The sequence below is a fragment of the Panthera tigris genome, chromosome A1 (assembly GCF_018350195.1).
Source record: "Panthera tigris isolate Pti1 chromosome A1, P.tigris_Pti1_mat1.1, whole genome shotgun sequence".
NCBI lineage: Eukaryota > Metazoa > Chordata > Mammalia > Carnivora > Felidae > Panthera > Panthera tigris.
Window position 1 is genome coordinate 156,616,002 of NC_056660.1, and position 14,246 is coordinate 156,630,247.

Sequence of the window (14,246 nt, forward strand, 5' to 3'; positions counted from 1 at the left end):
GGACTTGCCATACATGGATTTTATTACATTGAGCTACGTTCATTCTATACCCAGTTTGTTGAGAGTTTTTATCATGAATGAATATTCAATTTTGTCAAATGCTTTCTCTGCATCTATTGAGATGAGCATATGATTTTTGTCCTTCATTTTGTTAATGTGGTATATTATGTTGATTGATTTACAGATGTTGAATCATCTTTTTATCCCTGGAATAAATCCCAGTTGATCATGGTATATGACCCTTCTAATGTATTGTTGAAATAAGTTTGCTTATATTTTGTAGATGATTTTGCACTATATTCATCAGGAATATTGGCCTGTCATTTTCTTCTTTTGTGGTGTCCTCCTCTGGTTTTGGTATCCGGGTAATGTTGGCATCATAAAATGAGTGTGGAAGTGTTTCTTCCTCTTCTCTTTTTTAGAAGAGTTTGGAGAAAGGGATTGTTATTAATTCTTCTATAAATGTTTGGTAGAATTCACCAGTAAAGCTTTCTGGTCCTGGACTTTTCTTTGTTGGGAGGCATTTGATTACTGATTCTATCTCCTTATTCATAATTGGTCTGTTGGATTTTCTATATCTTCATGATTCAGTCTTGGTAGGTTGTATACTTATAGGAATATATCACTTCTAGGTCTTCCAATTTATTGGCATATAATTGTCCATAGTGGCCTTATAATTAATTGCTTATATTTTTGTGTCATCAGTTGTAACTTCTCTTTCATTTCTGATTTTATTCATTTCAGTTGTCTCTTTTCCTGGTAGATCTAGCTAAATGTTTATCTTTTTGTTTTATTGATCTTTTGTTTATTGACCTAAATGTTTATCTTAATTTTATTGATCTTTTCCATTTTCTTTTTTAGTATCTATTTTATTTATCTTCACTCTAATCTCTGTTATTTCCTTTCTTCCACTAACATTGGGCTTAGTTTGTTCTTTTTCTAGTTCCTAGAGATATAAAGTTAAGTTGTTTATTTGAGCTCTTTTTTCTTAATGTAGGCATTTAACTCCTACGAACTTCCCTCTTAGAATGCTTTTTCTGCATGCCATTAGTTTTGATATTTTATACTTCCATTTTGATTTGTCTCAAGATATTGTTTAATTTCTCTTTTGATTTCTTCTTTGACCCATTGGTTGTTCAGTAGCATGTGGTTTAATCTTCACATATTTGTGAATTTTCTGATTTTCTTCTTATAAATGACTTCCAGTTTCATACCTTTGTGGTCAGAAAAGATGCTTGACATTTCACCTTCTGAATTTATTGACTTTTTTGTGGTCTATCATATGATCTGTCCTAGAGAATGTTCCACATGCACTTAATAAGAGTATATATTCTGTTGCTTTTAGATGGAATGTTCTGTAAATGTCTTTTAAGTCCATCTGGTCTAATGTGTAATTCTGAAGTCCAGTGCTACTTTATTGATTTTCTGTCTGGATGATCCATACATTGTTGAAACTGGTACATTGAAGTCCCTGCTCTTATTGTATTGCTGCCTATTTCTCCTTTTAGGTCTGTTAATACTTGAAAAAGGATTTATTGGTTACAATCATAGTTGTAGAAATTAAGAGCAAAGACATAGTACACTTAAATTTTTCATAGAAAGCCAGTACATAGACAAGGATGGGGGAAAATCCATCATGATGTTGGAAAAAGATCTATACTTCAATTGACTGACTTGGAAAATAAATACTTAGTGATTACTTTTATGATTGAAAGAAGACTTTATAGTCCAACAGGCCTTATCCATAATTCCAGCTGTATTTGCCTTAAACAACTTAACCTGTAAGCCTTAGACACTCACCTGTAAAATGGAAATAGTAACTCCTTGCAGAATTCTCCACTTGATAATACGAGATAACAACCAGAGATGTTATGCAAAGCACCTAATACAGGTTATGTCTGACTCCACAGCATGAGCTCTAAAGTAGTAGATTCTTTCTCTTGCTATAATTGTCTTAATAATTAAAACAAATCAATAAGCTTTACACCAGTCCCAATTTCTTTGTTTCCCCCCAGCAATGTGGAGTGGCCTCTTCACTCACTTAACAGAATCATGGAATAACTTTAAGGGCCTGGATCCAAATTATACAACATGGATGGATATCATGCAGAAGCATGGCTACCGAACACAAAAGTTTGGAAAACTGGACTACACTTCAGGACATCACTCCATTAGGTAAAAAAAATATATAACAAAATAATCTAATATGCTACCCTCTGCTATAGCACATACATGTACTCTTTTTTGACTTTCGTTTTTTATTTTTCTACAAAGTTGAAAGTAAATCTCTCAATCCCTTGATTGTGTTAATTTGGCTAATATCTCACCTTTCTTTAATCTTCTTAAAATATCAAAGTTGCTAATACGCTAGTAATTTTGTTTTCTTAAACATCAAAGGTCTTTAAAATTGTTTAGTCCAAAATTTATTCTGAGTTTTTGTTATACAATGTCTACTTTCTTATTCACTTTACAATCTTTTTTAAAGACCATAATCTTCTTGGTACTTGCTTTTGTCAGTTATCTCCAATGTCAGCCTATTATAACTTTTTTTTTTCCATTTTATTAAGTCCTCAAAAACCAGGTGGCCAAGCATAGTGGGTAAGAGCAGAAATCTGGAATCGGATTCCCTACTTATAAATCTTTGTTTCTCTGTTTACTGCTGACCTCTAGTAGTACAATCTTGGGAACATTATCTAAGCTAACTTAACTTTAATTTCTTTATTGTGAGGATTAAATGGAATGAGATCTGCAGAAAAAAAAAAAAAAAAGGCTAACACAGCAGATTTGAGATGGCTATCCTTAGAAAGGCCTGCTTTCAAGAATGGCCCTTGGCTTATATCTGGTAACTTGAATTTCAGGAGTATTCCCTCTATTCCCTGATAAAAGTGACTTATTATGTAGCTAGAGTGTAAAATGTGATTTGTGCTGAACACCTGCTTTCCCTCTGAGAGTCTGGGATTTTGGTATGTGGTAGGCAGAGGGTGATCGGCCTCAATAACAACTTGGGTACTAATGAGCTTCCCTGATAGACAACACTTCACATGCATTGCCATGTTTGATGCTGGATGAATTAAGTGTGCTCTTTGTGACTCTACTTGGAAACTTGTAAGTGGTTTGCTATGGACTTACCCTAAATACCTTTCCCTTTTCTGATTTTGCTTTGTGTCCTTTCACTATAATAAATCATAGCCATGTGAACAACTACATGCTGAGTCTTGTGAATCCTCCTAGCGAACTTGGGTATGATCTTAGAGTCTTCCAACACTGTGACCCCTGGCATAAATACCTATTAAAGGCTTAGAGCAGTACCTCTTGCCTAACAGGTGCTAATTGAGGATTATGGCAGTGGTAGTAGTGATGATGATAATTCTAAGGATTATGGTAAGAACCAGAAAATAAATTAAATAAAATAATAGTGAATATAGTGAGGTAAATAGTGTTACCCAAAACTTCATGTCCCCCTGGAACTTCAGAATGTGACCTTATTTGGAAATAGATCCTGTTTACAGATGCAATTAATTAACGGTTCAAGATGAAGTCATCTTGAATTTAAAAGTGAGCCCTACATCCAATGACTAGTGTTCTCATTAGAAAAGAAAAGGACATAAATACACACAGAAGGCAGTGTGAATGAAGATGGAAGCAGAGACTGGGATGATCACAGCTATAAACCAGAGAAGAGGAAAAAAAAAAGGAATAATTCTTCCCAAGAGCCTTCAGAGGGAGCATGGCCCAGCCAATACCTTGATTTATGATTTCTAGCCTCTAGAACCGTGGGAAAATAAGTTTGTTGTTTTAAGCCACACTTTTTGCAGTAAGTTGCTGCTGCAGCCCTAGGAAACTAATACAGTGAGTTTTGGGTAAACAGATACTAAAATAGAATAATCTGAGTATTATTAGTCTTGCTCTTCTGGGTAATGTCAAATTTCTTTCCTTTTCTGTCCTCCAAAATCTGAAAGATACCCATCCTGAAAACCCAGAAGGGACCCTCACATCTCCTCCCCACCTCTGTCTTGTAATCCATCACCAGATGATGTCAGTTCTACTTCTAAAATAGATCTCCAGCTTATTCACTTACAATCTCTATCAAGCCACTAGCCTCTCCTGCCTAAAATATTGAAGTGGCCCTCTAACGTTTCCCCTATCTCACCCTTTTGTAGGCAGCCAGAGTGATCTTTTTAAAATAAACATCTGATCGAGTGGCTTATCCGCTTAAAATCTTTCAGTGGTTTTTTTTTTTTTTCCTCTGTAAGTAGACTAAAATCCCAAATCCACAACATGGTTTGTAAGACCTTACATGATCCAGTCCCTGCATGCCTCCTGTCTCATTTCATACCTCATGCTCTCCTCCTCAGTATGCAGTTTCTCCTTCATTTCTTTCACGTGTCTTCACTAGCTCTGGACCACCGCACAAGTCTGTGCACAGAGCTCCTCCCCCACTCTGTCCAGTAATGCGGCAGAAGAAAAGGGTGGAAGCAGAGGTAAATGTAGTGGAAGGAGCACAGACTTTGAGTCCCACCAGAACTGTTAAACCTCCAACTTCCCCGCCTATCATCCTTGTGACCATGGGAGAGTTACTTGACTTCTCTAAGTGTCAGTGTGCTTCTCTGAAAACTGGAATTAATAATAAACACCTGAGTGCACCCCGCTGGCTCGGTTGGGGGAGCATGTGACTCTTGATCTCATGGTCATGAGTTTGAGCCCCACGTTGAGTATAGAGATTACTAACAAACTTTTTTAAATCTTAAAAAACTAATAATAATACCTACCTCATTGGATGATTAGGGTTTTAAATGAGTTAATATAAGAGATCATGTAAAAAGATTAAATAAGGGGTGGGGGGGGGGTGGGTGCCTGGGTGGCTCCGTCAGTTAAGCATCCAACTTTGGTCATGATCTCACTGTTCATGAGTTCTAGCCCCTGCATCGGGCTCTGCACTGAGAACTTGAAGCCTGGAGCCTGCTTCGGATTCTCTGTCTCTCTCTCTCTCTCTTCCCCTCACCCTCTGTGTACACACATGCACATGCTCTCTGTCTCAAAAATAAATAAAACATTAAAAATTTTTTTAAAAAGATGCAATGAGGTAATATGAAGTATTTAACAATGCCTGGCACAGAATAAGTGTTTAATCAAGAGGAAAATTATTATTATAAAAATGGCTTAATTAGAATTATAATTTAATATTTACATAATGCTTTCTTTTTTCTAAAGTGTGTTGCACTGCTAATTATTTGGTGCAGTTTCACAAATTTCTTTTTAAAATTCTTCTGCTTTCTAGAAAGTAAGCTTAATCCAAAGTAAAATGTAACTCTTCTTATTATCCTATCCTATCCTATTGTCCTCTTGTTTTCTCAGTTTCCTCAGCCAATCCCATAATAAAAAGAATCTAAGATTGAATGCCTCATACTCCCTGTAACTATCATTCTGTATGTGACACAGTTAAAATATGATCTTAATTTTACTCCTCAGTGGGATAATAAAGACCCTGTTTCTCTTTTTCATTGCTTTATTCCCACTGCCAATATGGTGCCAGTGCATTGTAGGCACAGAATTGATTGTTGAAATGAATGAGATAGAAAGTTACATTGATCTATATAGCGTATTATTTGATAAACATTGATGTTTTGTTTAAATTATGGTTTAAAATCAGTAAAAGGAAAAGAGCCACTTCACTGTTGATATTTAGGACATCAAAGATGGTTTCCAGTAAAATAATTGCTTGTAGCTAATTTTCATATCTCACCAGAGCTTAGAAAATTGAAATAACCTCTCAGGATTATTTGTGTTAGTGCTGTATGTACCCACACAGTCATTTCGCTGACAGATAGGTCAAGGTAGCTGTTAATAGCGTATCTGCAAAAGTTATATGAATTATGCTACATTATCTTTTATATTTTCCATTCCATTTTAAAAATTGGTCTCAGAAAAAAAAGTCTCTCAATGTCAAATTTAATAGGGGTGTTTACTATTTTGATAGACTGACTCTCAAAGTCAAAACTTGTTTTTATAACTCTGCTGCCTTTCCCACTGAAATTGTCCATTTTTTAACCTACTTGTATTTTCAGGCAGCATTACAAATTTCTTTAGTTTATTACTACAATATCCCATCTTTATTTTTTAGGCATCAAGTAATACTTTCTTCTTGCATCAGTTTAGGAACACTAGTCCAGCTATGTGTCCCTTCTGTATATAATATACTACACCATCCTGGGATCTTTAAAGGCTTCACACTTGTATCTTCTAGACAACTGTTAAACAAGTAGTGGTGGTAGTACTCATTAAGATTCTACTTACTAATTATAAGACTTTATGCAAGTTATGTATCTCCTTAACACCCCTCACATTGTATGTATATACCTATAATACGTTTGATTAAGTTCAAATATGCTGTATCTTATTAGCAACTGAACTGAAACATTTGTATTTAATTCATAGGGTGTTTTGGTAATTTTTACTATCAGGTAAAACTGTTTGCCAGTATATTCTCAATATCAAACACAGTGATTCTCAACCAAGGGCAGTTTTGACACCCCACTTTCCAAACAGAAATCAGGGTAGGGGCAGAGAGAGAGAATCCCATGCCCTGTCAGTGCAGAGCCCAGCATGGGGCTCGATCCTACAAACCATGAGATCATGATGTGAGTGAAACCGAGAGACAGATGCTTAACTAACTGAGCCACCCAGGAATGCCAGACTCTATTTTTAAATGATGGGAGTAGAGTAGTGATCAAAACACAAAAATCTCTAAACTCGTGGAACTTACATTCTAAAGGCATCACAAGCCAATTTAAACAAGCTGCTGTCTTCTCTTTCCTAGCTAAAAGTTTAAAAGTTTAAAACCTAAAATCAAAGCCTCTATTATCTTACTACTACTAGAATTTATCTACATTCTCAATTTATGTAACTTCATGTTTTTCTGAAGCCAAGTCAGAATAGGCAATTTTCACTCCTCTGAAACAAATGAAAAATAAAGTCCTACTTCCAAAATGAGAGACTCGCTTTGCAAAATTCTTAAGCTTGAACCTCTTGGCAAACAGCAAAGTGAAGCAAATCATGAGCTGATGAAATCACCCTTCCTGTCCCCAGTTAGGCTTTCAGATCAGAAGCACAGACTTTCTCAACAGAATCAGAGCGACTAAGAAGGAAGAGATAGAACTCAGAATAGCAACTGTAGAGCCCTCTCTCAGCCCCTTTCAATTCTGTAGCCTAGTGGTAAGCATGTGTATATCTCATTCATATCCACTATTATTTTATAACCTAAGATCACATATATCTTTACATTGGTTTTCTCCATATCAAAGAAGTGTTTTATTCTTATAACGGAGAAAGGCATCTATTCCTTTGGTCATCTTAGAAGCCTTTGTAGAACCCACACTACCACTACCACCATCTTATTATCTTTAATGAAATTTACTATCTAGAACACTTTGCATTATTCTGGATGCATTCCCATATTAATTTATGATAATGGAAGAGTCTTCTGATGACTACCTGGGCTGAGGCAGCCCCTAGAGCTATCTTCAGAATGCTATCTACCATAACTCCTAGATCAGTTTCTTGAAACACTAGTGATACCTCTGAGCCTACAACTTCATTACTGTTCTTGGATTTTTTCCTATTTAATTACTAAATTTTAATGCACTAAGTATTTAGCTGCCTGTAATGAAGTTCATGTCTCCTACTTTGGCCAGCGTTAGCCATTTGTGGAAATTTATCTCAATCTATTTGAGAAGAGCCTAAAGCTCTCTAATAATGTGGAGATTTAACTTTTCAATTTAACATTAGCATTAGCCAGATATGACCTAGCTGAAGAGACTCAAAATAAGGAGGTTAAAAAAAAAAAAGCCTAGATAACTAAAGTACAGGCAAAGTATGTTGTCTTCTGTTTAAAAGAGGAAGTGATCACATTCAAATGTTTTTTCAGGGGATGGGAATAAAGGCTGTAAAGTACTGTATTTAATTTATCTCTGAAATTGCAATTTATCTTACTATTGATTACAAAATTCTGTTTAGTTTAATTGGCAATACTTTTAATAGTGTATATGTGTATATAGACACACACATACACACATAAACAGTATAGTTTTAATAGCGTTTTAAATTTAATAAACTCATAGAAGTAGAACATTACTAGACTAAAATGGACAGGAGGGAGAAACTTCTGAACAAAGCCATCCAAGTAGGAAGGTACAAACCTTTTGGAGAACTTTGGATAAACCAGAATTCTTGCAGGGAAGCAGTGAAAGGTAAAGCTTTCATACATGAGAAAGGCTTCAGAAACAGGTTCAGGCAGCTGACAGAAAATAGCCTGCATGTTTCATCATCTGGTAAGCTAAATTTGAGAAGCTCCATAAAGGTGTGGTTCTGTAAATAACAACAACAACAACACAACAACAACTATTTTGGAATGGTTCTGTTTTTTTTTCTTTTCATTCTTGAACAGATTTTTTGCTTGCTGATCAAGTCCCATGATTATTTTACATGAATTTTTTTGGAGTTCATGTAATTTCTTTTTTTTTTAATTTTTTTTTTAATGTTTATTTATTTTTGAGAGAGAGACAGAGCACACACAGGGGAGGGGCAGAAATAGAGGGAGACACTCTATCCGAAGCAGGCTCCAGGCTCTGAGCTGTCAGCACAGAGCCCGATTCAGAGCTCAAACTCATGAACCATGAGGTCATGACCTGAACCGAAGTCAGATGTTCAACTGATTGAACCATCCAGGTGCCCCTCATGTAATTTCTTGATTGATCTAATTTGTCATCTGTTCCAAGTTTCCTTGTGTTCCTTTAAGTATTTCCATCCTTCCAGTTGTCTTTTATATTGTCTACACTCTGTTGTAGTTAGCCATGAAAAATAGAGAATTTATTGACTATTTAGTATTATTAGTATAAAATGTGTTGATAATAAAAACTGTAATTATGAAATTATTTAGAATATAAAGTACAGTATTATGTTAACATTATTAAATCAGTATTTCATGTTACATATAATAAATATTAATAAAAATAATATTATTTAGTGGCAAAAAAAATCTATAATTTTCATCTTATTTACAAATAGCTCTATGAATAAAAGATTAAGGAGCACTAGATACTTTTATTTCACCAAAAAAGTAAAATGGTTGGAATTAATAAAAGTAATCAATGAGAAAACATGCATATATTCAGCATTTAAATAACATATATTGGAAAGGAATGTTCCAACCTGAATTTGCCAGAGTTTATTCATTACACTAAAACAGACTGTTTTTTGAGCATTTGTATATGTGAGGAAGATATATGACAGCCTTATAATAGTGCTTTAAGAGATGGTATGTGTATTTCTTACAAGTTTGAGAGAAGAACATTTAATGGAAAGGAATATGGATTTCTTTTTCTTTTACAGAATATGTTAGGCTGATACCAAAATTTGCAAGGGGATTATTCACAATTGTAATGTTTTCATTCAGGAGACTTATCTGAGATACATCTAGCTGTTTAAATCCCATCAGAAACAATAATTGTATGTGTGTGTGAGAGAGAGAGAAAAAGAGATCTCCATAGAACTCTTGAAGTCTGAGAGTTAATTATCTTAGGTAGCTGCAGGTTAGTCTAACCTCTCCAAATTCATCTTGAAGGAAAACAGTCATGTAATCAATTGTAGTGTGTCATATTTTTTCACATGTGATTGCTATGTTAATTAATCCTGTGCTACCTGCAGACGGACTGTATCCAGTGCTGCAGCATAATTTGGCATATTGGCACAGAAAACCTGCACAGCAATGGCACACATGTACATTTCTGCAAAAATTTGTTGGTATTGTGTTAGGGTTTTCTTTTTCCATGCATACTGGAGGATATTTTATTGTTAAAAAGAATTAACCAAACTGCTAATTGGATAGTGCATTTAGCCGTCACCTTGTTTCTGGAACTGAACCAAGGTAGTCCATTGATGGGCTACTGAAGATACTATTTTGATTATCCTGTCTAAAAACTGAGAAGTTTTTGCATAAAAGAATTCTTAGACTGGTATGTAGAACAACACATCTCAAACTTTAATATGCATACAAATCACCTGGGCATCATGTTACATATCCTTTTTGATTCATTGAGTCTGGGAGGGACGTGAAATTCTGCATCTGTATCAAGCTCCCAGGTGATGCTGATGCTGTTGGTCCATAGACCACTTTGGAGTAGTGAGGATATAAAGAACTAGACCTCAGGTAGAGGATGGACAAGTTATAACATATTGTGAATGCCTTTATCAGAAACATGATAATTTTGTGTCCCTTTGTCCACTCATGTGAGATTGAATGTGAAAAAAGCAAATAACATCTTACTGTTATGGCAGTAGTTTTGACCTCGTGGACCCCCCCGACAGCCCTTCAGGGTCTCTGGGATCAGCCGTAAATACCCTGTGGAAGAGATCCAGAACCATCTTGTTAAAAGTGCACACCCCAACCACTACTTTTAAGAGCAAGAGACATAGCTGACTTTCCTAACAAAGAGAAACAGACAGAGAGGCAAAATGAGGAGACAGAGGAATATGTACCAAATGAAAGAAAAGGACAAAAATCACAGCAAGAGAAACAAGAAACCTAAGTGAAACAGAGCCAAGTATTACACCTGATGGAGAATTTAAGGTAATGATCATAAAGATACTCACTGGACTTGAGAAAAGAGTAGAGGACATCAGTGAGACCATTAAAAAATTCAAAATGATAAAAAAAAAATAACAAATTATGGGGCACCTGGGTGGCTCAGTCACTTGAGCATCCAACTTCGGCTTATGTCATCATCTCACGGTTTATGAGTTCAAGCCCTGTATCAAGTTTGCTGCTGTCAATGCAGAGCCACTTTGGATCTTCTGTCTCCCTCTCTGCCCCTCCCTGACTCATGTGCACATGTGCACTTACATGCTCTCTATCTCAAAAATAAACATTAAAAAAAAAGAATCAGAAATAAAGAACAAAATAATTCCAATTAAAAATACACTAGATGAGGGACTCCTGGGTGGGTGTCGGTTGGGTGTCCCACTTTGGCTCAGGTCATGATCTAGCGGTTTGAGCCCCATGTTGGGCTCTGTGCTGACAGCTCAGAGCCTGGAGTCTGCTTCAGATTCTGCATCTCCCTCTCTCTCTGCCCCTCCCCTGTTCATGCTCTGTCTCTCTCTGTCTCAAAAATAAACGTTAAAAAAAAAAAAAAAAAAAAGATTAGAACAGAAATAAATGATATAGAAACTAAAAAAACAATAGAATAGATCAATGAAACCAGGAGCTGGCCCTTTGATAACATCAACAAAATTGATAAACCTCTAGCCACACTCATCAAAAAAGAAAAGAGAGAGAGAGGGAGAGGACTCAAATAAACAAAATCAGAAACAAAAGATGAGAATTAACAACCAACATCACACAAATACAAAGGACTATCAGAGAATATTTTGAAAAATTACATGCCAAAAAACTGGGCAACCTAGAAGAAATGGATAAATTTCTAGAAACACACATTAAAACTGAAACCAGAGGAAATAGAAAATTTGAACAAACCAATTACCAGCAATGAAATTGAATCAAACAAACAAACAAACAAAAAACCTCCCAACAAACAAAAGTCTAGGACCAGACATCTTCATAGGTGAATTCTACTGAACATTTAAAGAGTTAATAACGATTCTCAAACTTTTTCCAACAAATAGAAGTGGAAGTAAAATTTCCAAATTAATTCTATGAGGCCAGCATTACCCTGATAACCAAAACCATATAAAGGCACAACAACAACAACAACAACAACAAACTACAGGCCAATATCTCTGATTAATATAGATGCAAAAATCCTCAACAAAAAAATTAGCAAACCGAATCCAACAATACATTTTAAAAAATAATTCACCACAATCAACTGAGATTTATTCATGGAATGCAAGGATGGTTCAATATTTGCAAATCAGTCAACATGATACATCACACCAATAGGAGAAAGGACAAAAGCCACGTGATCATTTTTAGTAGATGCAGAAAAAGCACATAACAAAGTATGGCATCCATTCATTATTTTAAAAACCTTCAACAAAGTAGATTTAAACTTTATTTACTTCATTTTTTTGTAAAGTAAAGTACTTGTAAAGTAAAGTACTTTTACTTGTAAAGTAAAAAAAAAAATTTACTTTATTACTTATTTACTTCAACATAATAAATGCCTTATGTGAAAAACCCACAGCAAACATCATATTTAATGGTGAAAAACTAAGAGTTTTTCCTTTATGGTCAGGAACAAGACAGGGATATCCACTCTCACCATTGTTACTTAACTTAGTACTGGAAGTTCTAGCCCCAGCAGCCAGAAAAAAAAGAAAGGAATAAAAGGCATCCAAATTGGTAAAGAAGAAGAAAAATTTTCACTATTTGCAGATGACATGGTACTATATATAGAAAACTCCAAAGACTCCACCAAAAAACTACTAGAACTGATAAATGAATTCAGTAAGGTTGCAGGGTACAAAATCACTGTACAGAAATCCATTGTATTTCTATACACTAATAATAAAGCAGGAAAAGAGAAATTAAGAAAACAATCCCATTTACAGTTGCACCAAAAATAATAAAATTCCTAGGAATAAATGTAACTGAAGAGGTGAAAGACCTATATTCCAAAAACTATAAAACACTGATGAAAGAAATTGAAGGTGACAATGGTGAAAGAAATGGGATGACATTCCATGCTCATGGATTGAAACCACAGATATTATTAAAATATCTGTACTACCCAAAGCAGTATACAGATTTAATACAATCCCTATCAAAATACCAACAGCATTTTTCACAGAGCTAGAACTATCAAAAAATTTGTATGGAACCACAAAAGACCCTGAATAGCCAAAGCAATCTTGGAAAAGAAAAACAAAACTGGAGGTATCATAATTGCAGACTTACGTTACATTACAAAGCTGTAGTAATCAAAATAATATGGTACTGGCACAAAAATAGACACATAGATCAACAGAATAGAAAGCCCAGAAATAGACCCACAATCTTTGATAAAGGATGCAAGAATATGCAATAAGAAAAAGGCAGTCTCTTTGACAAATGGTGCTGGGAAAAATGGACAGCTACATGCACAAGAATAATACTGGACCAATTTGTTACATCATACACAAAAATAAACCCAAAATGGATCAAAGATCTAAATGTGAGACCTGAAACCATAAAAATCCTGGAAGACCGCACAGGCAATAATATCTCTGACATTGCCATAAGAACATCTTTCTAGATATGTCTCCTGAGACAAGAGAAACAAAAGCAAAAATAAACTATTGGTACTGCATCAAAATAAACAGCTTCTCACAGCAAAAGAACAACCAACAAAAACAAACTACTCAATGGGAGAAGATATTTGCAAATGACATATCCAAAATCTGTGGGTTAGTATCCATTTCTAGTATCCATTTCTCCAAAGAAGACATCCAGTTGGCCAAACAGACACATGAAAAGATGCTCATCATCACTCATCATCAGGGAAACGCAAATCAAAACCATAATGAGATATCACCTTACACCTGTCAGAATGGCTAAAAAAAACACAAGAAACAAGTGTTGGTGAGGATGTGGAGAAATAGGAAACCTGGTGCACTGTTGATAGGAATGCAAACTGGTGTAGCCTCTGTGGAAGGCAGTGTAGAGGTTCAAAAAGTTAAAAATGGAACCACCATATGATTTAGTAATCACACTACTGAGTATTTACCCAAAAACCAAAAAGCTAATTCAAAGGGAAACATGTACTCCTATGTTTATTGAAGCTTTACAATAGTGAAATTATGGAAACAACCTAAGTGTCCATTGATAGATGAATGGATAAAAAGGAAGTGGTATATATATATATACAATGGAATATTATTCAGCCACAGAAGGAATGAAATCTTGCCATTTGCAACAACATGGATGGAGCTAGAGAGTATAATGCTAAGCAAGATAAGCCCATCAGAAAAAGACAAATAGCCTATGATTTCACCCATATGTGGAATTTAAAAAACAAATCAACAAAGGGAAAAAAAAGAGAGAGAGAAAGAAACAAAAAAGCAGACTGTTAACTATAGGGAACAAGCACACAGTTACCAGAGGGGAGGTGGGTAGGGAGATGGGTGAAATGGGTGAAGGGGATTAAAGAGTACACTGATCTTGATGAGCACTGAGTTATATATGGAAATGTTGAATCACTATATTATACACCTGAAACAAAACTGTATGTTAACTACACTGGAACAAAAATAAA

The 14,246-nt window shown here is 35.1% G+C and overlaps 1 protein-coding gene across 1 annotated transcript in view; it reads left to right on the plus strand.

Moving 5' to 3' along the window:
• ARSK (arylsulfatase family member K) overlaps nt 1-14,246 on the plus strand; it is a 42,006-nt gene that overhangs the window by 9,657 nt on the left and 18,103 nt on the right. Inside the window, exon 3 of the mRNA XM_007078906.3 lies at nt 2,016-2,175. Within this exon, the coding sequence (XP_007078968.1) occupies nt 2,016-2,175 (160 nt within the window). The remainder of the gene's footprint in view (nt 1-2,015; nt 2,176-14,246) is intronic.